Genomic DNA, 22549 nt, shown 5'->3' on the forward strand with positions numbered 1-22549 from the left:
ACAAAATCAAGTTTTATCATGTACACTTTAGCGGCTTTATCATTTTATTGAGGCCAGTGATGGTGATTATCGATGCAAGTAAATTAGCGATGCAAGTAAATTAGCGATGCGGCTTAGCCTAAATTTTGTTAGCATCATCGTCTTGCGCCTCATTGCCTTCCCGGTAGTGGCATTTCCGCATTAACCACTAGGGACAACTATACGTCACTGCATTTAGCATACAAGCGCACCCCCTCCCCTTCGTGTTGGGTCGTCCAATTTCCACTATTTTCTTGTTAAACCGCAAAATAGGTGTGTCGCCGTGAATCGAACTTGTGATCTATTCATTAAGTCTAAACTGCATTAAACACTAGGGACAACTAACGCATGTGCTTCATACTTCTTCATTTCTTTTTATTCTTTCTCAGTTCGTTGAAAGCCACAGGTATAATTGCTTATTTCTGGTTCGCTGGACATTTTTATGGATGGTTTCTTCATTGTTATTTTCCTTTTGTTTCTTGTTCCTTTTTCTTTTTTTTCTTGTTCTTTTTCCTTTGTATTTTTTTGTTTTTCTCAAATTCTAAAAAAAATCAAATTCGTGAACTTTTTTCAAATTTATTAATTTTTTCGTCAAAATCGATGAAATTTTTCCAAAAACTATGAACACTTTTCTGGTTTTTGATTTTTTTTTAAAAAAATTGATGATCTTTTTCGTGCAATTTTTTTTATTTTTTGCGAATTGTTTTAGGATTTTTCTTCTAAAGTCAACGGTTGACCATTCCAGTGCCCAGTCAACAGCGAACGAGCGAAGGGACTGGCCAGCCAAAGCAACATGCCAAGCGAGCACGCGCGTTGGGCCGGCCCAATTAGTGTGTGGCTGCGTGAGCGCCACTTCCGCAAAGAAGCGCCCTACAGGGGGAGCTCCTATACGGCGCTGCAGGCGCCCGTTCGCGCTCCTGGCGCCTGCAGCGCCCCGCGCTGGGCCGGCCCACGAACAAGCAGCAGCAGCAAAAAATCCTAGTCAAAACGTTAGTCGTGTCAGGGATTCGTACTCACGCCGCTGCATCCTGCACGCGCTTCGCTAACCACTACAGCTACTCCATAATACTGACAACTGGTACTGCATGTTATTTAAGTACAATTACAGCCGCGCTGGTCTAAAACTTAGAAGTTCCAGGATTAAAATAAAGTTCACGAAATTGTTTAAAAATTAATGGTTCAGATATTAAAAAGAATGCTCACGAAAATTGAAAAAAGTTGACTAGTTCAAAAAAAAGTTCATAAATTTGAAAAGGTCCACTAATTTCAGAAAAGTTAACGAATTTAGAAAAGTTCACGAGTTTGAAAAAAGTTCACGGATCAAAAACGTTCACAAAATTCAATATAGTTCAAGAAAATTGAAAAACGTTCATCGATATTCATAAAATTTCATGAGTTTGAAAAAAGTTCACAGATCGAAAAAGTTCATGAAATTCAATATAGTTCAAGAAAATTGAGAAAAGTTCATCGATATTCATAAAAGTTCACGAGTTTGAAAAAAGTTCACGGATCGAAAAAGTTCATGAAATTCAATATAGTTCAAGAAAATTGAGAAAAGTTAATCGATATTCATAAAAGTTCACGAGTTTGAAAAAAGTTCACGAATCGAAAAAGTTCATGAAGTTCAATATAGTTCAAGAAAATTGAGAAAAGTTCATCGATTTTCAAAAAAGTTCTTGAATTTTGAAAAAAGTTAATTGATTTAGATAAAAAGTTCATCTGATTTTGAAAAGAGTTCATTGTCGATAAAAGTTCATCGAATTAGAAAAGAGTTTATCAAATTTGAAAATAATTTCAATGATTTCAAAAAAAGTTAATCGAATTGAAAGAAAACGTTCATGTAAATCTGGTGAATATTTCTCACATAATTTTAGAAATTAAAAAGGAAGAAGAAAAAGAAAAATGACCGGAAAAGAACTGAAAAAGGAAACAAAAGGAAGAGGAAACAACATAATTGAAAGAATATCAATGATTTCACATAGGTCTAGCGGGTCGGGTGGTTGTTGCGTGTTGGATGGAACCACAGCTTCACGGGTTCGAATCCTGCAGTTCGAATCCTGCAGTATGCATATAAGTCATGATTTTTTGCGTCTTTAACACAGACCTCTGAAAACTAGTTGGGCCGGCCCAGTTTGAGGCGCTGCAGGCGCCCGTTTGCAAAATACACATTAACGGGCGCCTGCAGCGCCAAATAGGAAATCCCCCTACAGGAGATCCCCCGGTAGTTTCCCTCTTGGATTCAAATCAGAGACGTTTACGCATCTGCGTTACTCGCTTCAACTTGGCACTTGAAGATCCTCTGATGGCCCCTGCCGATTGCCGTTGGGCATTGGTGGTTTACTCATACATGTATCACGATCTAGTGAGCTTATCACTGATCAGTCTATGAAGGCATGTACATTCCAGTAATGTTTTGTCAAATGTGGTGTACCTTAATAATTAATAGTAGTTGCTTGTGATTAGATGAGAAATACAAATTTAATTTATCTTTTATTTTTATACTAGCTATACTTTTCTATGGAAAAGTGAAGATAAAGAATAGAATAAATTTAGAGAAGTGCTATATATGCCTACTACAAAGCACATACAATTTTAGTACGACGCTAGTTAGTGTCATATCTAAAGCAATCATCATCAGTTCTCAACCAGCTCCGAGCTTTTCTTGGAATAAAATGGCAATCTTGATTAATTCATCTCTTCTCAGGTCATACTGTCTATTTTCATTCTAGAATCAAGATCATCACATCCCAAACATATAGAACAATGCTGATTGAACCGGCTCAATCAGTGTAGCAACACAATCTAATCATCCAACAATATAACATTTGGAGCACATATGTTCGTTTCAACCAAAAATACTTTACTTTCATCCATCTTCGGTTTCAGCGAAATATAAACAGAGTACCTACTCTCACAAGTAACACTGTGGGAATAAAGATAACGTTTTCCATTGCACATCTTAATTAACCCCGCTACAAAATTCTGTCTCGGAAAATTATTAATCTGCAGCCCGAAAATCCATGATCTTTTGCATCAAAAAACAAAATTATAAAGGTATCACCACAATGTATATATAAGGGGAAAAAGGGATAGATCGTATTGATTCACCTGGTTGATAAGTGTTGTGGAGCGGGAGACGAACTGGATTTCCATGCCTTCAAGGACATGCTCATCCTGCACCTTTTCAGACAAAGCTAGATGGTCGCTACATCGAACATGTCGACATACTTCTTTCTTCTCACTGCTGTCATCTCCCAGCTCGGTTCAGTTCAAACATTGCCTGGCAGTCAGAAAACTAGAGGAGTTAGCTGCTACATAGAGAGGGATGAAAGTAATCTGTTGTAACATATCAATTCTTCTCTGAAAGGAACTCCAGAAATTCTCAGAGCTTCTGCTAAAACTGGAGAGGTCAGCTGGTGCTCGGCCTGTTCTCGATGATGGCCAACCAAACAAGGAGGTGTTCCAACAAATGATAAGCAAGGCAGAGTTGTTCCCTGGTCAAAAGCTTGTGACATTGCAATGTTCAGATACATGGTAATATACAAAATTGTTCCATCCTAGATGGGGCGCACAGTTTGCACAAGCGAAAGCTGATTGCAGTTACTACCATCTTCCCATTGTTTATTAGACTTGATCATGGTTCTGAAGAACATCAATTGCAGAATTCAAGAAAAAAAATGTTCACATACAAGAACAAATAGATCAGACAAGTGAAACAAATAGATCTGACAAGCTTTCACTTGGCAAGATTCTCTCCAAAAGTAAAAAAAAAACTGAGAGAATATAGAGATCCACTTTCGGGTTTGAAGAGTTGTATCAGTTCCGGTCCAATCCCAGTTTATGTACACAGGCTTAAAATGTTAACTATTTAACCTAGCGATTTTGACACCAAGGGGGTTATAATGAGCTTAAGTAAGCAAGCATGGTACCACGTACTAGGACCAGATGCAGCCTGAATCCTTCCCGAACCTCCAGTCAAGATCAAGATAATAAGAACCTGGCAAACACAACCTCCAGGATCATTTTCTTCAAGGGAGATCAAGGAAGAGCATCCGTCCATTAATCATCAGGCTTACAGGCATTATAGGCCGGCAGTTTATAAGAAAATTTAAGCAAACTTGTTTTGCACAAAGATAAGAAGTCTGTCATATCTGCACCTTCCCTTTCATATCAACCAAAGTAAGTTTCTGAAACAAGAACTCCAGACAGCAGGCAGCTGGCAGAATATTCAACTCCAGACAGCTCTAGTCTAGTTGAAATAAACGATCTGAGAACAAACAATATTCTTCTGTTGTACTACTACATCTTCTCAAGGTAGCTGCGTGGTACCTGGAGTGTGCCATGTTCTTCCCAGTCACCTGAAAAGAGGCGCCCGTCTGTCCTTTTTGTTGCCGCCTGCAACAAGTTTGACATACATATGACGAGCAGTTTTCCCAGCTTCCATTCTGTAGCTACCACTCTTGTTTGAATCTTTGCTGCCATTTCATGTAGGGAAGGTCTCCAGAAAGACACCTTCTATTCTTGTTTAATTAATTCACCGATGCTATCTAAAAAGAGAATGATACTGGACTTCACTTTGGATCCGATCCAAGGAACTGAAGATATACAGGTAGGGATAAAACAAAAATCACTAGACCAAGATTTGTATGATCTATACAGGTAGGGAAAAAACTAAAATCACTCGACCAGGATTATGTATGATCTATACAGGTAGGGGAAAAACTAAATTCAATCCTCTGCTCATTGCGGCAAATGTTCATACTGACAAATGGGTGGCCGGCTCTTTATGAATATAAAACTGCTACATGCGTCTGACTCATCCATGCCAATTTTAAAATAAATACATCATCAGTTCTGGAGCAGCTCAGAGGTTGTCTTGGAATAAAATGGCATTCCAGAGTCCTAAAAAGAACATTCAAGAATCGGGAATCACCACATCACAAACATATATGCACAGAAACAAAACTGGTTGAGCCGACTCAAACAGGGTAGCAACACAGCCAAAGCAATCAACCACACCAAGAGATATTCTTTTTGGTTGCCATTCAGTCGTGTTAACAAACTAATATCATGTATGAAGCTGGATATAAAAGTACTGAATTAACAGATCCAAAGCTCTACTGAATTCATTAGCTTCAACAAACACACATAAAAAGAACTTGCTCAAAGGCAGTGTTTTATGAAAATACTGAATGAATAATGTCAACTAGACATTTTCAACAGTAACCAGTCTGATTGACCCTTTCACAACACTAGTAGGTTCACAATTTGCAACAAGATTTAGGATAACCATAATAAACTGATTGTTATAGAAAGGAAGAGCAATTACAGTAGAATTGAGCCACATGGAACTAACCCCAGAACAACAACCAGTGCTAGTCAAAACAGACCAAGAGTAACATTGTTCTTTGGAAATGACATTATTCTTCATCTGTAGTTCAGGCATTGTTATGAACTGGAAATTAAGCCAGCAGGAGTGTAAGCAGTAGCAAATTGAGCAGCATGATTGAAGCAGATTCCAAAGTATACAGAAAAATTGTTCAGCCGAAAGAAGAGACGGTTCTTGGGAGGAAGCACAGGGGTGGTTTGAAGGTAAAGCTACTGCCCATCTGCATCTGGTAATGACTCTGAGAACAGAGGAACATAGGGTAGAAACCGTTTCGGTTTTGTAATGCCTTTCTCAAGATTAAGGATGCAATGAAGTTTCTGATGTTGCATATCATACGCTACCAAGGTATCACCTCCAGATGACATCAAGAAAACGGTGTCGCAATCTGGATGAATCGCAGCCACCCTGTACTTCTCCCCAATCATGCCCATAAGCTCATTGATGTTGGCAGAACGCTTCAGAACCAATTCTTTACTGTCGTGATCCTTGAGGCACCAAAGTGTTATCCCAGAAGCTAGGAGTTCATTACTATCATTGACTGAAAGCGTTGAAGCTACAACATAGTGTAAGCACCCCTGCGACACTCCAATTGTGGCAGATCCTCGGCCGTACGGCACAGGTATAGTCTTCCACACTTCCCCCTCCGTGTCCACCACCATCAGCACGTACTTGTTGTTGAAGCCCGTCAGGTTGCCAATCAAATACATCATACCGCCGATGAAGACACATTTACTATTGAGCGGCACCACTTTCTCAACCATCCTACTACCACTCCTGAAACTCCAGGCTCCTGTCTGCGACGAGTAGATGTTCACTCCTGTGATGTAAGTTCCCGGAACGGCCTGCTCAAAGTGAAGAACATAGAAATGGGATGAGACTGTCGGATCAAAAGCAAGACCTGTGGTACAGCAATATCTGTTTGCGGGCACAGGAGGCCGAGGGGGCAGCTCCACCCACCTCCCAGTGGCCGGATTGCACACTAGAAAACGGAAATCATCCCAACTCTCCATCTTCTTCTTGAAGCCGCAGTAGAGAAGGAGGCCATTGCAGGCGTCCAACTGGGTGATGCCGCCGTACTTGTTATTGTGCAAGTATGGGATGGAAAGGTCAAACGGGGCTGCGCCGTCGCCGGAGACACTGGCGAAGTGGTGGCCGATCCTGTTGTTGATGGTCATGTAAAAGAAGCCAGCGAGGGTCTGGGGCAGCGTCCTGCGGTTGGCGGGGTCAGCGATGAGGTTGCGCCAGGACACGGAGACGCACATGAAGTGGTGCAGGGATCTGACGGGGAGGCGGGAGAGGATCTCAAGGATGAGATCGTCGCTAAGCAGGCCAGCTGCCTCCGCCGTCGCCCCTGGATGAGTTTCCGGCCTGGAGTTCGTGTTGGTCCCCAAGATCTCCGCCTCCTCCATGGATCGGAAGCGGGAGAGCGTGCGTATGATGCAGGGGAGGATCTGGCTGGGAAAAGTCAAACAGATAGTAATCGGTGGTGATGTGAGTCGAGGAAGATACTACCTTACCTTTGGATTAGGGCGGCCAGAGACGGTTCGCTTCTGAGAGGTCGGTGGGGAACAAGTAAACAACAAGACGGGAAGGAACGAGGACTGGACTCTCTCCAGCCTGGTATAGTTGAGTTGGCCCAAAAAACAATCTCTGGACATATTTCTTTTTTCCATAATGTTTTGATCATCACTTCCAGGAAATCGATCCCTACTGGATGACCGGTGACGCGTGGCTCTGGGCCCACACCCCCGCTTCCATTTCCTTTCGGTAACTCATCGACAAATGTCATCCTTGCGTTCCATCTCAAAATTTCACGCCATGACCATCATGGATGCCCATCCTAGCCCGCCTCTCCTCTACTCTCTCTTCGGATATCACCGGCCGCCGGGCACCTGCACCCAACGCTAACCGCAGCCTCGCCTCCAACCAACGATATGAGCCACCACGACGAGGGGCGCTCCTGTTGCTACGACCGACCATTGGTATCTCGATCGTAGCGGAGTCCATGCACATGGTCATGGCGCGACTGGGGGAAACGACGGGCAGCAGGAGCGCCCCTACGATCCTGGAGCGCCCCTTCCCGGGGCAGGTGACGGCAGCGGTGCTGCTCGGCTGGGCGGCGGCCCGGCGACCCGGCGGCGATCACCGGCAGTGGGCGAGGAGGTGGTGCTGCCCTTGGCAGCAGGGCGGCGTGGTGACGTGCGGTGGCTGGCGGCACACCCCCGGCCTAGATCTAGGCCCTCCCGACCCCATCTGGGTCCTAGCGGGTTGGCCATTGGAGGGGCTTCGACATCCTCTGCGTGGCGCGGAGGAGGAGCGGCTCGGACTCGCGGTGGTGACGCCGATAGCATGCCTTCTGTACCGTAAAGGCGGGAGCTTTACGGACATCTGCAGACCCGGCCAAACCTGTGGGCTCACGGGACCGGTATGCTCCTGGCCTCCTGCTGTCATGTCCGGTCGGTTACCGTTGTCGACGGTGGAGGTTGGGCCCTCCCGCGTGCCGATGATGCTGCTGTGCCGAGTCCCGGCTCCTCTTCTTCGTTGAGCAGGCTCCTTCCGCGGTGCCATGGTGAGACGGCGCGGAAGCTTCAAGACCATTTTGGCACACAATGGTGGTTTGTTTGGTGGCGTGCTCCGGATATCCCGAGGTTTGGGATCGGGAGAAATCCCTGTCGGCTGAGCCGACTCCGACACGGTGGTACTTGAGGGTGCCACCGGACCTTCCTGGAGGGCGTCCGAGGTACCCTTCCTCTCTTCTCGTCGAGTACGGGGGGAACTCTTGGCAGCAGCGTCGTCATCGTCGCGTCCCTTCTTGGAGGTGTTGATTGGTATTGGCGCTCTGGAGTATAGGTGCTTAGTGGAGGATACCGGTGGGCGCGGCGGTCGCGAAGCTTCTTCGTTTTTGTTGATCCGCCGGTGTCGGCATTTGTTTCTTTTCTTTTTCTCTTTCGTTTCTTTTGGGCGTGCCTGTGCTGCTTCCGTCCCAGCACCTATCTGGTTGTATCGGTGATGTTTGCATTGGAATACAAAGCGGGAGGAAACTCTATTTCGGAGATATCTGCGTTAGCCCACGTATAACGAATCGTAGTTTTTCGTATACGTTTTTCCGTCTACCCGGGGCGGCCGACCATACCCGCCCCTACCTTGGCGCCGCCACTGGGTGCCACAACCGGGTGACCGCCGCTGCTCCGACGTGTCATTGGCGGTACAGGGGTCGATGCCCAAGGTCATGGCGTGACCGAGCGACGAGGGTGGTGTCGGAGCAGTTAGGGTAGGGTGGGCTGCAACCGGCATGACGAAGAGTTGGCACTGTACTGGTTGCGAGTTGCGGCCGACATAACATGGCTACTTTTTCCCCGCGACATCATGAGCATCCATTCATTAACCATTATCTAATATATAAAATGTGTGGCTAGATCTGGCTGAAATCTCAGTAAAGTCACAAAACATATAAAAAAGAAGAAAGAAAAAAATAAAAGAATTTTGTACAATCTATTTCTTTGAATCGTGAACCGTAGAATCCTCTATCAAGATATTTACAAATAAAACACGACAGACACATATAATCGCGCTATAATACATATAAAATGTCAAGCCACAATCCATATGCAAACCACCCAAAGTAAACCCGGCACATGGCATGGTTTTGTTATCTCTAACAAAATGGAACTAATTACTCCACACATGGATGCATGTGATATGGTCATTTATTGTTCTTTTCATATACTTAGATCATTGAAATTTATTTTAACAAATAACCCGAAAAATTCTTTTTATAATACAATTTCAATATGGTTTTCTACTTCCCTTATTACATTTATAGTGATGGAAGTTTGTATTGTATGCAAGTAATGTTTGAGTTTTTAGATATTATTAATGTGATTATTGGGTAAACATCGCAGATGTAATGAAATAATAGTTACATTTTGTGATAATGAGAGGTAAAGAAGTAAAAATATTTAACATAAATCAGTGAAATAATCACATCCTACAGTACATAGTATATGTAAACACTACGCATAATCAGACTGAGGTGATGTGGGACAATAGTCTGACCTAGACATTTGTCCCTGTGGACAAACTAGGCAGGCGTAAATTTTTTGGCATCTACATTCCCAAGGATGTAGAAGATATGCTAGTAGATTAGGTAGCTGACATTGGTGCCAAAGTCGTGATTATGAAACAAGTTGACCGATTGAGAACGTCATAATTGAAATTCATTTGATCTGACATTGTTATAGGGTTGATTGATTGGACTCAGCTAGTATAACAACGACTTGATCATCATCGGGGTTATCCAACATGTTTCGGATGATTACATCGCGGGGAATGAGGCAGCACTATTCACAGCTGCAAACAAAAATAAAATGAGCTTAGTTCTTCAACCACCACTTATGCTTCGGCCTCATTTAGAATAGGATCTTTTATTGCATATCGTAATAGTTTGACTTTAGCCTTTGTTGTGCCTGCGTTTTTTACATTGTTAACAATGGCAATTTGCCCTGGACCTTGTTGTTAACAATGGCTTGGATTTTTGTTGATCGCCCTGGACCTTGTTGACTAGGCATTTAGGACAAATGAGACGCAGGGTAGAACTAATTATTTTCCATGAACAATATTTATGTATATCTCCCATTCATGTGAGCTACATTTTGTTTTGAACACATGAAGGGGCACGAATGCCCCGGATGCTTCATTCATTATCAAGCGTTGGTACAGAGCATCTTACAAAGAGACCCAAATAAAAACAGGAAACTACAGAAGGATCCCTGAAACATGCAGGAAAGACCTTACTCAAAGATCTGGAATTACAATCGAGTCTAAACAACAACAGCAGCTCCAATACACGTCCCTCGTCGTCGGGGACAAAACCACTTTGGACGGCCGGGGCTCCACCGCTTCTCCTCCTGCCGGAGAAGGAAGAGATGGACTCGAAGCTATTGAAGCACTGCCTCCCTTTCAGCATCGAGGGCGGAAGGAATACAATGATAAGATGCATGTGACCAGACAACATCACTTCACATGGCCACCATTTGACCAGAACATTCACCGGCAAGGTACTCGGAGCAGGCAGCCAAATAAGGCGCCACAGCTTGACCAATAACGCCGGTGGAGATGATCCTCCCCTAAAAATTGATCTCAGTCTCCATCTTACTTCTCCCCTACACCCGCCACCACGGTGACTTACATGGAAGAAGAATAGGATATGATCTTCCAGCAAATCCAGGGACCAATCGAGCTTATTGGAGAAGCTCTCGTCCAAACCAGCACCCATCTCCATCATCCAGCATGAAGAATAGGCAGAAGGGAGGGAGGAGACACCGATGTCGCTCGCAAGCATCGGCTCACTTCTCACCCTGTAGCAAGGAAATTGAAGACTGAGAAAAGGAGCACCAGTAACTGAAGTTGACCGGCTCCATGCATCTGGCAAGGTCGGCAACGGCATAGGAGCCGCCTCCGACCAAAAATCTCTCGTCCACCGCGCTTCCCTAAATGGGGACTCGGGAACAAAGAGAAGAATCAGAGATGAGGGCGGATCTGGATCCAGATGCGATTTTATTGGCCAGGAGGAAGAAAAGGGAAACAAAACCTACAACTAAGCACATACGCGCCCCCCATCCTCTCCCACTCTGGCCGGCAGTGCCGACAAAGGAGAGAGGAGGGAGGGCATCCGGAATCCATGGCACAGGGCCGACCTCGCTGTGAGCTACATATACGAGATGATAACTCGCACGTTGTTGCGCGGTTGTTTTGCAATATATTTCTTTGAGATTTGGTGTATGAAACATGAATATTTGGAGTAATAAATGAGAAATAAAACAATAAATAAATAAAATTTATTATGTTTTATTGTTTTTAGCTGTAAAATATTTAGTATATATAAATAGCATGAAAATAATGGAAATTCTCATGCATGTTCTCATGTTGAGGTAACTTTTTGCCTATGCATGGCTGCATATTGAGGTGGCATGCTTGTATGTTAAGATAAATATATTAGTCGGTGAGAAGATTCATCCACACAAGGAGACGACATTCCTGTCAAGGAGATGACGGAGACAAAACTATGATCTTGCAAAGCTAAAACACGTAGATCATATGATGTCGACACATTACAAAGTGAATGAACATCAAGGTAGAATTTTGGGGAAAATGATTCTAGTTTTTTGACCTTGGATCCAAGATTGGTAACAACATTAATAAGTGGGAGAAGAAACAATTTTCACTTTGTAAGGGTAACATGAGTTCAAACAACTATTGTGAAGAAGAGAAACATCAATAAAGGTCTTGATAACCCACAAGTATATAACTATGCTCCCCGGCAACAGGGCCACAAAAAGGTCTTGATAATCCACAAGTATAGGGGATCGCAACAGTTTTCATGGGTAGAGTATTCAACCCAAATTTATTGCTTCGACAAAAGGGGAGCCAAAGAATATTTACAAGTTTTAGCAGCTGAGTTGTCAATTCGACCACACCTGGACAACTAAATATCTGCAACAAAGTGATTAGTAGCACAGTAGCATGGTAGTTTGATGGCAGTAGTAACGGTAGCAACAGTAATGGTAACGATAGCAGTAATAGTTTTGTAGCAATTGTGACAATAGTAGCAACAATTGTAACTTAGCAAAAACAATATGTGAAAGCTCGTAGGCATTGGATCGGTGATGGATAATTATGTTGGATGACATTCATCATGTAATAGTTATAAACTAAGGCGACACAGAACTAGCTCCAATTCATCAATAGAATGTAGCCATATATTCCATAAATAGTCATATGTGACTATGGAAAATAACTTGCATGGCATCTTATCCTACCCTCCCGTGGCAGCGGGATCCATAAGGAAACTAAGGGATATTAAGGCCTCCTTTTAATAGAGAACCGAAACAAAGCATTAAGACGTAGTGCATACATGAACTCCTCAAACTACGGTAATCATTGGAAAAAATCCTAATTTTGTCACCTTAGGGTATGCAGGTCATAACACGTAATAGGTGCATATAACTTGCAAGATCGGATGAAGAACACAAATTTATTCATGAAAACACAAAGGATTCAGATCTAAAATCATGTCAGTCGGGCCCTAGTGACAAGCATTAAGCATAGCAAAGTCATAGCAACAAAAATCTCAAAAGATAGTGGATACTAGGGATCAAGCCCTAATAAAACTAACTTGATTACATGATAAATATCATCCAACCCATCACCATCCAGCAAGCCTAGGAAGGAATTACTCATACCTGGTGGTGAGCATCATGAAATTGGTGGTGAGGAAGGGCTGGTGATGATGATGGCGATGAATTCCCCTCTCTGGAGCCCGAACGGACTCCAGATCTGCCCTCCCAATGAAGAAAATGAGGTGGCGGCAGATCCATCTCGCGAAACATGATGATTCATTCTCTCTGATATTTTTCCTGGACAAATAGGTATTTATGGAGTTGGAGATAGGGTCGCGGGAGCTGCCAGGGGCCCACAAGCCTGCAGGGCGCGCCCTAGGGGGCCACGCCGCTGGGCTTGTGGCGCCCTGGTGGCCCCCCTTCAGTAGTTTCTTCCGCCAGTATTTTTTGTATATTCTAAAATAATTCTTCGTAAATTTTCAGCTCAATCCGAGAATTTTTATTTTTGCACAAAAACAACACCATGACAATTCTGCTAAAAACTGCGTCAGCCGGGCTAGTTCCATTCATTCATGCAAATAAGAGTCCAAAATAAGAGCAAAAGCATTTGGAAAAGTAGTTACAATGGAGACGTATCACTCCGCTGCGAGCGATCGGAGCTGTCGGCTTGATCCGGCGGATGAGAACGGCGGGTGGCTTCGGGCGGGCCTTCGGGCGTATAAACGGTCCATTTTCAACCGGGCCTTAGCCCAGGTTGTCTTGTCCCATCACGACCTCTCTCTTTTATGTTTTTTTCGCTGTTGGGCCCACATCATAATGGGTAGTTGTGGGCTATTGGGCTAAAACAAAAGTTTTGTGCATTTTTCTTTTTATTCTGTGCATTTTCCGTGCAATGATTATCTTCCAAAATGTTTTGCACTATTATAAATAAAAAATTTGCGGAAAGAAATGATGTTGAAAATTATATTTTAGTTTTCTGAATGAAATGGAACCAACAAGAAATTTTATTTAGAAAACTTTTATGAAATTAATGTTTGTGTCGTTTTATGGCATATTTGTGTTCATCTCATGTAATATCAATAATTGTTGCATTATTAATGTTGGAAAATTGATGTATTATTAATGTTGGAAAACTGATATTACACACGAGATTAATGTGATCACTTTTGTAATTCAGAGCAACGTTGCTTTACATTTTTGAATCACCCCGTTAATTCCTTATTATTTTCTGCCCAATGGTGATATAATTTGGAGTTAATTTTTGCATGAAAATTGATCAAACCAACATAGGTTAATTTTCCGTGCAATTTCATTATGATGTTCATTTCCTCTACTTATGATATTTTGAAATATTTACAGCTCCATGTCCTCGTAGTTCCGGGAACATCGATCCACTCACGGGAAACAACTTTCGAATATGGAAGGAATCGTTTCTATTGCGCCTCGGCTCGCATGAGGTTGACCTCGCACCAAGGGAAAGTAAACCAATGGAACCTAAAAAGGATGCCATTGGGTATGTTGAGCTTAAGAAAGCCTGTGATGCTAAAGTTTAGAAGTGGGAGATGTCAAACAGATTGGCGCTCCTAATGATGAATTTCTCCATCTCGGCTGAGATTAAAGGGGCCATTCCCACGAAAGAAAATGCCACCAAATATTTGAAATCGGTGAAAGGACAATTTAAGGTCTCAGAGGAAGTGTACGCAGATGAGCTTTTACACAAGCTGCTTGCAAAATATGATGGGCACGAAAGTGTGAGGGAGCATATTTTAAATACAAGCAATGCGATGGCAAAGCTTAAAACCATGAAGTGTGACTTGAATGAAGAGCTTCTTGTGCTCCTAGTTTTTAGGTTGCTACCCCCACAGTTCAATCCATTCAAGATACACTAGAATTCTTTTGAAACTAAATGGACACTACGTGAACTCATTGCACATTGCATTCAGGAGGAAGAGTGATGAAGGGTGAATAGAAAGATTAAGCTTTCCATGTTAACTTTGGAAAAAGGAAGCAGGAGAACCATGCTCATAGCAATAATGTGCCCAATAAAAAGTAGTTTTCCAAAAAGAATCCTCCAAAGCCTAAGCAATGCAACGAGGCAAGTTGTTCACGCCCCGCTCCTTCAGCGGCTACTCTAGATAACCTAACAAATGCTGCTGGAGAAAGGCTTTGCAATTTTTGCAAATAGCCAAATCATGTCAAGGCTGATTGTCCAGGTTTTCTTAAGTGGCTGAATAAAAATGGTAAGAATGAGATCACTCTTGTAGGTGAATCTCTATATGTGTTTTTTCTGAATCTACATGGTGGATTGACTCAGGTGCACATGTTCATGTCGTGAATCTTTGCAGGGATTTCATATAAGCCATACCCTAAGAAGGGGTATGATACGTCTCCAACGTATCTACTTTTTCAAACACTTTTGCCCTTGTTTTGGACTCTAACTTGCATGATTTGAATGAAACTAACCCGGACTGACGTTGTTTTCAGCAGAACTGCATGATGTTGTTTTATGTGTAGAAAAGAAAAGTTCTCGGAATGACCTGCAAATCCGCGGAGGCACTTTTTGGAATTAATAAGAATTTTTGGGTGAAAGAAATACACCAGGGGGCCAGGGCCTGTCCACAAGACAGGCCCCCCCCCCTGTAGGGCGCGCCCCCCTATCTCGTGGCCCCCTGGACCTCCACCGACCTCAACTCCAACTCCATATATTCCGTCTCGCGGAGAGAAAAATCAGAGAGAAAGTTTCATCATGTTTTACGACATGGAGCCGCCGCCAAGCCCTAATCTCTCTCGGGAGGGCTGATCTGGAGTCCGTTCGGGGCTCCAGAGAGGGGGATTCGTCACCGTTGTTATCATCAACCATCCTCCATCGCCAATTTCATGATGCTCACCGCCGTGCGTGAGTAATTCCATCGTAGGCTTGCTGGACGGTGATGGGTTGGATGAGATTTACCATGTAATCAAGTTAGTATTGTTAGGGTTTGATCCCTAGTATCCTCTATGTTCTAAGATTGATGGTGTTATGACTTTGCTATCTTAATGCTTGTCACTAGGGCCCGAGTGCCATGATTTCAGATCTGAACCTATTATGTTTTCATGAATATACGTGTGTTCTTGATCCTATCTTGCAAGTCTATAGTCACCTATTATGTGTTATGATCCGACAATCCCAAAGAGACAATAATCAGGATACTTCTCGATGATGACCGTAGTTTGAGTAGTTCATGTATTCACCATGTGTTAATGCTTTGGTCCGGTTCTCTATTACAAGGAGGCCTTAATATCCCTTAGTTTCCACTAGGACCCCGCTACAACGGGAGGGTAGGACAAAAGATGTCATGCAAGTTCTTTTTCATAAGCACGTATGACTATTTACGGAATGCATGCCTACATTACATTGATGAACTAGAGCTAGTTCTGTGTCACCCTATGTTATAGCTATTACATGAGGAATCGCATCAGGCATAATTATCCATCACTGATCCATTGCCTACGAGCTTTTCATATATTGTGCTTCGCTTATTTACTTTTCCGTTGCTACTGTTACAATCACTACAAAACACCAAAAATATTGCTATTACTATCTTTACCTTTTACCACTGTTACCATTACTATCATACTACTTTGCTACTAAATACCTTGCTGCAGATACTAAGTTATCCAGGTGTGGTTGAATTGACAACTCAACTGCTAATACTCAAGAATATTCTTTGGCTCCCCTTGTGTCGAATCAATAAATTTGGGTTGAATACTTTACCCTCGAAAGCTGTTGCGATCCCCTACACTTGTGGGTTATCAATACTAATTTCTGGCGCCGTTGCCGGGTAGCATAGCTCTATTCTCTGAGTCACTTGGGATTTATATCTGTTGATCACTATGAAGAACTTGAAAGACGCTAAAACCAAGATTCTGCCCTCAACTACGAGGGGAGGTAAGGAACTGCCATCTTGCTCTGCACTAGATTCTCCTTCCGTTATTAGTAGGCATGCGACACCTAAACCTGCTACTGCTATGAATTCGGATATGTCGCATGTTATTGATGATGCCACTTCTGCTTTGCATGATACTTATGATGAAACTACTTCTGTGCGTGCTACTTTTGTGCCATTAGGTGAATTCTTTGATGAACAACTTGCTAGGGCTAGAGCGAATGAAATTATTGAAGATGCTATTATTGATGATAGTGATGATGAAAATTCTCCCAATGATTATGTATTGCATGTTGTTCCTGAGGGTTATGTTATGAATAAAGAAGCTGCTGAAGCTATTTTTGCTTGCAAAGATAGATATGATCTTAAGAAACTATTAGCTAAATGGAAGCAGCAATCTCTTAATGCTAGAATGAAACCTGACCCCGCTTTTGCTACTTCACCTATCTGTGTTACTGATAAGGATTATGAATTCTCTGTTGATCCTGAAATTATTACTTTGGTAGAATCCGATCCTTTTTATGGCCTTGAATCTAAAACTGTTGTGGCACATCTTACCAAGTGGAATGATATAGCCACCCTGTTCACTCATGATGAGAAGTCTCGCTATTTTTATATCCTTAAGATATTCCCGTTCTCATTAAAGGGTGATGCTAAGACTTGGTATAATTCTCTTGCTCCTGGTTGTGTGCGTAGTCCCCAGGATATGATATATTACTTCTCTGCTAAATATTTCCCTACTCATAAGAAACAAGCTGCCTTGCGAAAAATATATAATTTTGTGCAAATCAAAGAAGAGAGTCTCCCACAAGCTTGGGGGAGGCTTCTCCGGTTACTTAATGCTTTGCCTGATCATCCTCTTAAGAAAAGTGAAATACTTGATATCTTCTATAATGGACTAACCGATGCTTCCAAGGACTACTTGGATAGTTGTGCTGGTTGTGTTTTCGGGGAAAAAACAGTCGACGAAGCTGAATTACTATTGAATAATATGTTGACCAATGAAAATAATTGGACTCTCCCTGAGCCAATTCCTGAGGAAATCACTGAACTAATTGAGCCAACTTCTGAGCCTATTCCTAAACCCACTCCGAAGAAGAGAGGTGTTTTATTTCTCAGTCCTGAAGATATGCAAGAGGCAAAGAAATCAATAAAAGAAAAGGGTATTAAAGCTGAAGACGTTAAGAATTTACCTCCTATTGAAGAAATACATGGTCTTAATATACCGCCTGTTGAAGAAACACATTGTCTTGATAACCCGACACAGGTAGTAAAGGTAAATTCTCTCTATAGATATGATAAAGATGAAATCCCATCTACTAAATTTCATAGCCCTTGCTTAGATGAATTTGATGATTTCATGAATAGACAAGCAAATTTCAATGATTATGTTGGTAGACAATTGAAGAATAATACCTATATGATAGTACACTTGAATGATTATGTAGCTAGAGTTAAAAGTGAACTTAAACTCACTAGCAAACATGCTTCCATGATTGCTACTCAAGTTGAACAAGTACTTAAGGCTCAGAATGAATTGCTCGCTGAATTAAATAATAAAAATGACTTTGCTGTTAGAGTGGCTACTAGAATTGGTAGAATGACTCAGGAACCTTTGTATCCTAAAGGCCACCCTAAAAGAATTGAACAAGGTTATCAGAATAATTATGTAGATGCTCCTAGTTCTTCTAAGAAGAAGAAAAAGAAGAATGATAGGACTTTGCAAAATTCTAGTGAACCTAATGTAGAAATACCTGAGAATCCTAATAATACTTCTATCTCTGATGCTGAAACACAATCCGGAGATGAACATGAACCTGATGATAATGCTAATAATGATATTCATGTAGATGCTCAACCTAGTAATACCAATGATATAGAAATTGAACCTGCGGTTGGTCTTGATAACCCACAATTAAGAAACCAACGTTATGATAAGAGAGATTTTGTTGCTAGGAAGCACGGTAGAGAAAGAGAACCATGGGTTCAAAAACCCATGCCCTTTCCTCCTAAACCATCCAAGTCAAAGGATGATGAGGACTTTGAGCGTTTTGATGAAATGATTAGACCTATTTTCTTACGCATGCGCTTAACTGATATGCTTAAAACAAACCCTTATGCTAAATATATGAAAGATATCATCACTAATAAGAGGAAAATACCTGAAACTGAGATTTCCCCCATGCTTGCCAACTATACCTTTAAGGGTGGAATACCTAAGAAACTTGGTGATCTCGGAGTACCCACTATACCTTGCTCTATTAAAAGAAATTATGCTAAAACTGCTTTATGTGATTTAGAAGCCGGTGTTAGTGTTATGCCTCTTTCCTTGTACTGTAGACTTGAATTAAGTAAGTTGACACCTATTAAGATATCTTTGCAAATGGCTGACAAATCAACTGCTATACCTGTCAGCATTTGTGAGGACATGCCTGTTGTTGTTGCGAATGTAACTATCTTAACAAACTTCGTCATTCTTGATATTCCCGAGGATGATAGTATGTCTATTATTCTTGGTAGACCCTTTTTAAATACTGCAGGAGCTGTTATTGATTGCAACAAAGACAATGTCATCTTTCATGTTAATGGAAATGAGCATACGGTACATTTTCCGAGGAAGCAAATCCAAGTTCACAGCATAAATACTATTGAGAAAATTCCATCAATTATTATTAGAGGTTTTGAATTTCCTCTCCCTACTGTCAAGAAAAAGTATGATATTCTTATTCTTGAGGATTTTCATATCCCCGTTGAGGTAACTTAGTGTCACTTTGAAATTTCTCCGGTTCCGTGCTATTCGGAATGAATTTGTTAACAAGACTTAATCAACTTTGTTAGTGGATTCATTTTGATGATCATGAGATGGATGACATGTTCGTCCAGCTTTCAACTATCTGCAATTTGATAACCATGGTTAGTTATAAAGGACGACATGCATTTAGTACAGAAAAACAAAAACACAAAGACGTATTGATTAGGACCAGAGACCAAATGCAAGGACAACTATCACAAACAATTTTGAATTTCTCACTTGATTAATTTTGTGTTATTAATCTTTCGATGCACATAATGACTTTCAAAATCAAAATCAGCTATATTTTACTTTATGTTCTGGGTGGAAGATCACTGCAAAGACAACATTCAGATCTTGTCATTTGCAAATTCTAATGTTAATTAGATACACTAATTGAATACACGTTGAATTTTTTTTCCAACAAGATTGTGGTTTCCTCTAAACATGTTGTCTACTCCCTCCGTCCGAAAATACATGTCAGAGAAATGCACAAAAATGGATGTATCTATAACTAAAATACGTCTAGATACATCCATTCCTCCGACAAATATTTCTGGACGGAGGGAGTACAATTTTGTTGTTGTCGAAACTTCACATACAATATAATTACCTCCTTAACACTGGAGCACTCCTTATGTCCCATAAGGATCTTCATGATTATGACACCCAAACTATATATGTCTGTCTTGAAAGTGATTTCTCCGTTATTTAAGAATTTTGGTGCCATATATCCCCTACATAAAAATTGGTGCAGTTTGTCCGATTAGTGAATAAAAACATAAAGTTCTCAAATAGATTGCTAGCCTACATTGTCCCAAGCTTGTGATCAGTAATAGCCCGACTCTGGCTTCCACTTAAGCGCCGTGATAGACCAAAATCCGCAATTCTAGGCACCATATTATTATCCAATAGTACATTCTGAGGGTTGAGGTCCATGTGAATAATACGCTGTTGGTGAAGATAATGTACTCCCTCACACATCCCCTTTATTATTTCGTAACATGTGGTCCACTGGTGTCGACAAGATGCATCTGTGAAGAGTATACAATACAATAAATAGTTAGTACTATATGCAGTGGGATAAGCAGTCCAATGAAACAAAAAAGGGCCTTTGTGAATGATTGCCCAATTTCCAAAGCCAATATAATAACAAGTTTGAAGGAAGTTCTGGAAACACATATCTCATTGCCAAAACGTGGTTGTGACAATTAGGAAAAAGTAACTACCAGTTCATTTCAAAATTCAGGTTCAAATATGTGGGCTTGCCAACATATTTGGCTTGGAAAATTGAGATGCTCTGAATTTTCGTTTGGTCACTCGATTAAGCTCTATCCACAACAGAAGATATTTGTTAGTGAGCTCCTCTCTCTGAGGCAAAGAGGATGAGAATTCTAAATATGTCCAAACAGAAGAGTGCATGTTTTGCAGTGGTATAAGAACAGGGCTGAAAAGTACCATTTAGTGTGCAAAAAGAATTAACAAAGCTCAGCAGAGTGGCAACCAATAAATGCTCTCAACTGTAGTTGGTAGACATTTACTACTACTACAAAGTAGAAATGCAAGGAAAGGTATAATGCTAATCTGATTTTACCGGAGAGAAAGTCAGCAAGGCACCCTTTGGGTAGGTATTCGAAGCAGAGCAACCTCTGCCGCACGTCTGCCCAGACAAGCCTCCCCTCAAACAGCTTCATCACATGTTGCGTCTTGGAGCAATATCCGAGGAATCGCACCGTGTTCTTGTGCTTGACCCCAACAAGACAGGCGATCTCACTTGCGAAATTCTTGTCCGGTATCTCAAATCTCTCAAAGAGCTTCTTCACGGCAATGGTATGACCACTTGGAAGCACACCCTGCATCTCACATAGAACCATGTCAGCTAGATTGTCTCCGGTAAATTAATTTCAAAGCAGAGGGTCTGCTTGCTTACCTTGTAAACCGCTCCAAACCCGCCGCTGCCAATTTCATTATCTTCAGAGAAGTTTCCTGTGATGGCCTTGAGAAGCGAGAAAGGCAGACCGACAGGATCTGCACTTTCGTCGAGCAACACTTTCTCGAGAGCAGCAAGTTCGTTGTCTTGGCCGCCATCCGCCATCTCGGTTGTGGAAGTTAGGTGTTATTCTCCTGAAGCATGCATAATTAGTGTTGTTCGTTAGCCGTATGTGCAAATAAGGAGAAAACTGGGACCTGCTATTATTCAGTTGCCTGGAAAATAACCAGGTTCAAAAGGTTGACTGAAACCAATACTTTAACTTTTGGGTAACTGAAGAAATAGCAATTGCAGAAAAAAAATCAGTGTATCTATCTGAAGTTTGAAGTTAATCTAAAAAATCTGAAAGAGACGGACGGACTTTTTCTCTCAATTCTAGCAACAACAAAAGAAAGAATCTATGTGAAGAAAATTAGTAGCATATATCTATCTGATGATGTCTGAAAGAGACTCGATCTGAAAAGTCTGAAAGAGACTTTGTTCTCCATTACTACTAGTTAGCAACTAAAAAAAATGCGTCGAAGAAAAAGGAATCCCCTAATTAGATCTACTCCCTCCGTTCGGAATTACTTGTCGCAGAAATGGATGTATCTAGACATATTTTAGTTCTAGATACATCCATTTCCGAGACAAGTAATTCTAAACGGAGGGAGTATATATATGGAGGATACGGATCTAGCACAAACAAAAACCAGGGGACGAGTCCCCATTTATCACCACCTTCTTGGCTTACGGTATGTACCTTTCTCTGCCGGGGATGCGGCGCCGCGGACCAAGGATGTCAAGCGTCAAAGGATGGCTGGGGTCGGGCGGGCCAGAGAAGAACTTGACGGGGAGGGTGGAGGCGGCGCCGTCGCCGGAGGAGTACCCTTCTTGACAGGGGGGAGGTGGGAGTGGAGAGGCGGAAGGCGGAGGGGGCGAGGGGGCAAAGCGGCCGTGCCGATAATGAAAAGGAGGACGACTTGTAGTCTGTGGGCGGAGACTCATCAATGGAGAAAGAAACCACGCACTACCTTTTCGTCGTGCGCGTGAGCCTGATGCTTTTAGGAATTTTATTTACTCTACTCGGGTGCACCTTAGTCCTTAGTGCTTGTACAATGCATAGCCTTAAACTGATGCCTTATACGTCATATAGGATCAGATGTCAGGAGAAATAGATTCGCATGAAGCAGTGGAATCCTCTACAAGAGGCGGGTGCTTAGGGAAAATAGTATGGTCCAATACATAAAGCTAACAAAAGTTGAAGTGAAGAGTAGAGATAGATGTGTAGTGTGAGTCTACATTTTGTTATTTGATGAGGCCCACTAGTAATACTTT

At 41.9% G+C, this 22549-nt stretch overlaps 2 protein-coding genes across 2 annotated transcripts; both read right to left on the minus strand.

Annotated features, from left to right (window-relative positions):
- Nucleotides 1-5495: 5495 nt before the first annotated feature.
- On the minus strand, nt 5496-7426 carry LOC119284320 (putative F-box/kelch-repeat protein At4g22430). Its single transcript, XM_037563495.1, has 2 exons — nt 7317-7426; nt 5496-6862 (listed from the first exon to the last, which is right to left on the minus strand). The coding sequence occupies exons 1-2, from the start codon at nt 7424-7426 to the stop codon at nt 5617-5619; spliced, it is 1356 nt and encodes a 451-aa protein (XP_037419392.1). The 3' UTR covers nt 5496-5616.
- An 11810-nt stretch (nt 7427-19236) lies between these two features.
- LOC119288235 (cysteine-rich receptor-like protein kinase 26) lies at nt 19237-22160 on the minus strand. The gene is made up of 6 exons (XM_037567870.1): nt 21975-22160; nt 21173-21366; nt 20837-21095; nt 20054-20276; nt 19856-19979; nt 19237-19345 (listed from the first exon to the last, which is right to left on the minus strand). The coding sequence occupies exons 2-6, from the start codon at nt 21335-21337 to the stop codon at nt 19307-19309; spliced, it is 810 nt and encodes a 269-aa protein (XP_037423767.1). The 5' UTR covers nt 21338-21366; nt 21975-22160; the 3' UTR covers nt 19237-19306.
- Nucleotides 22161-22549: the final 389 nt, after the last annotated feature.

The sequence above is a fragment of the Triticum dicoccoides genome, chromosome 4A (assembly GCF_002162155.2).
Source record: "Triticum dicoccoides isolate Atlit2015 ecotype Zavitan chromosome 4A, WEW_v2.0, whole genome shotgun sequence".
In the NCBI taxonomy this organism is placed as follows: domain Eukaryota; kingdom Viridiplantae; phylum Streptophyta; class Magnoliopsida; order Poales; family Poaceae; genus Triticum; species Triticum dicoccoides.

Excerpts from the sequence above, each read along its gene's own strand:
- LOC119284320 (XM_037563495.1), bottom strand. The coding sequence starts at position 7,426 with ATGACCATGTGCATGGACTCCGCTACGATCGAGATACCAATGGTCGGT. Across the intron at positions 6,863-7,316 it reads TGGTTGGAGGCGAGGCTGCG|CCAGATCCTCCCCTGCATCA; the intron begins GTTAGCGTTGGG and ends GACTTTTCCCAG.
- LOC119288235 (XM_037567870.1), bottom strand. The coding sequence starts at position 21,337 with ATGGCGGATGGCGGCCAAGACAACGAACTTGCTGCTCTCGAGAAAGTG. Across the intron at positions 20,277-20,836 it reads CCTTGCTGACTTTCTCTCCG|ATGCATCTTGTCGACACCAG; the intron begins GTAAAATCAGAT and ends TACTCTTCACAG. Across the intron at positions 19,346-19,855 it reads AGTGCTCCAGTGTTAAGGAG|ATAGTTGAAAGCTGGACGAA; the intron begins GTAATTATATTG and ends ATCAAATTGCAG.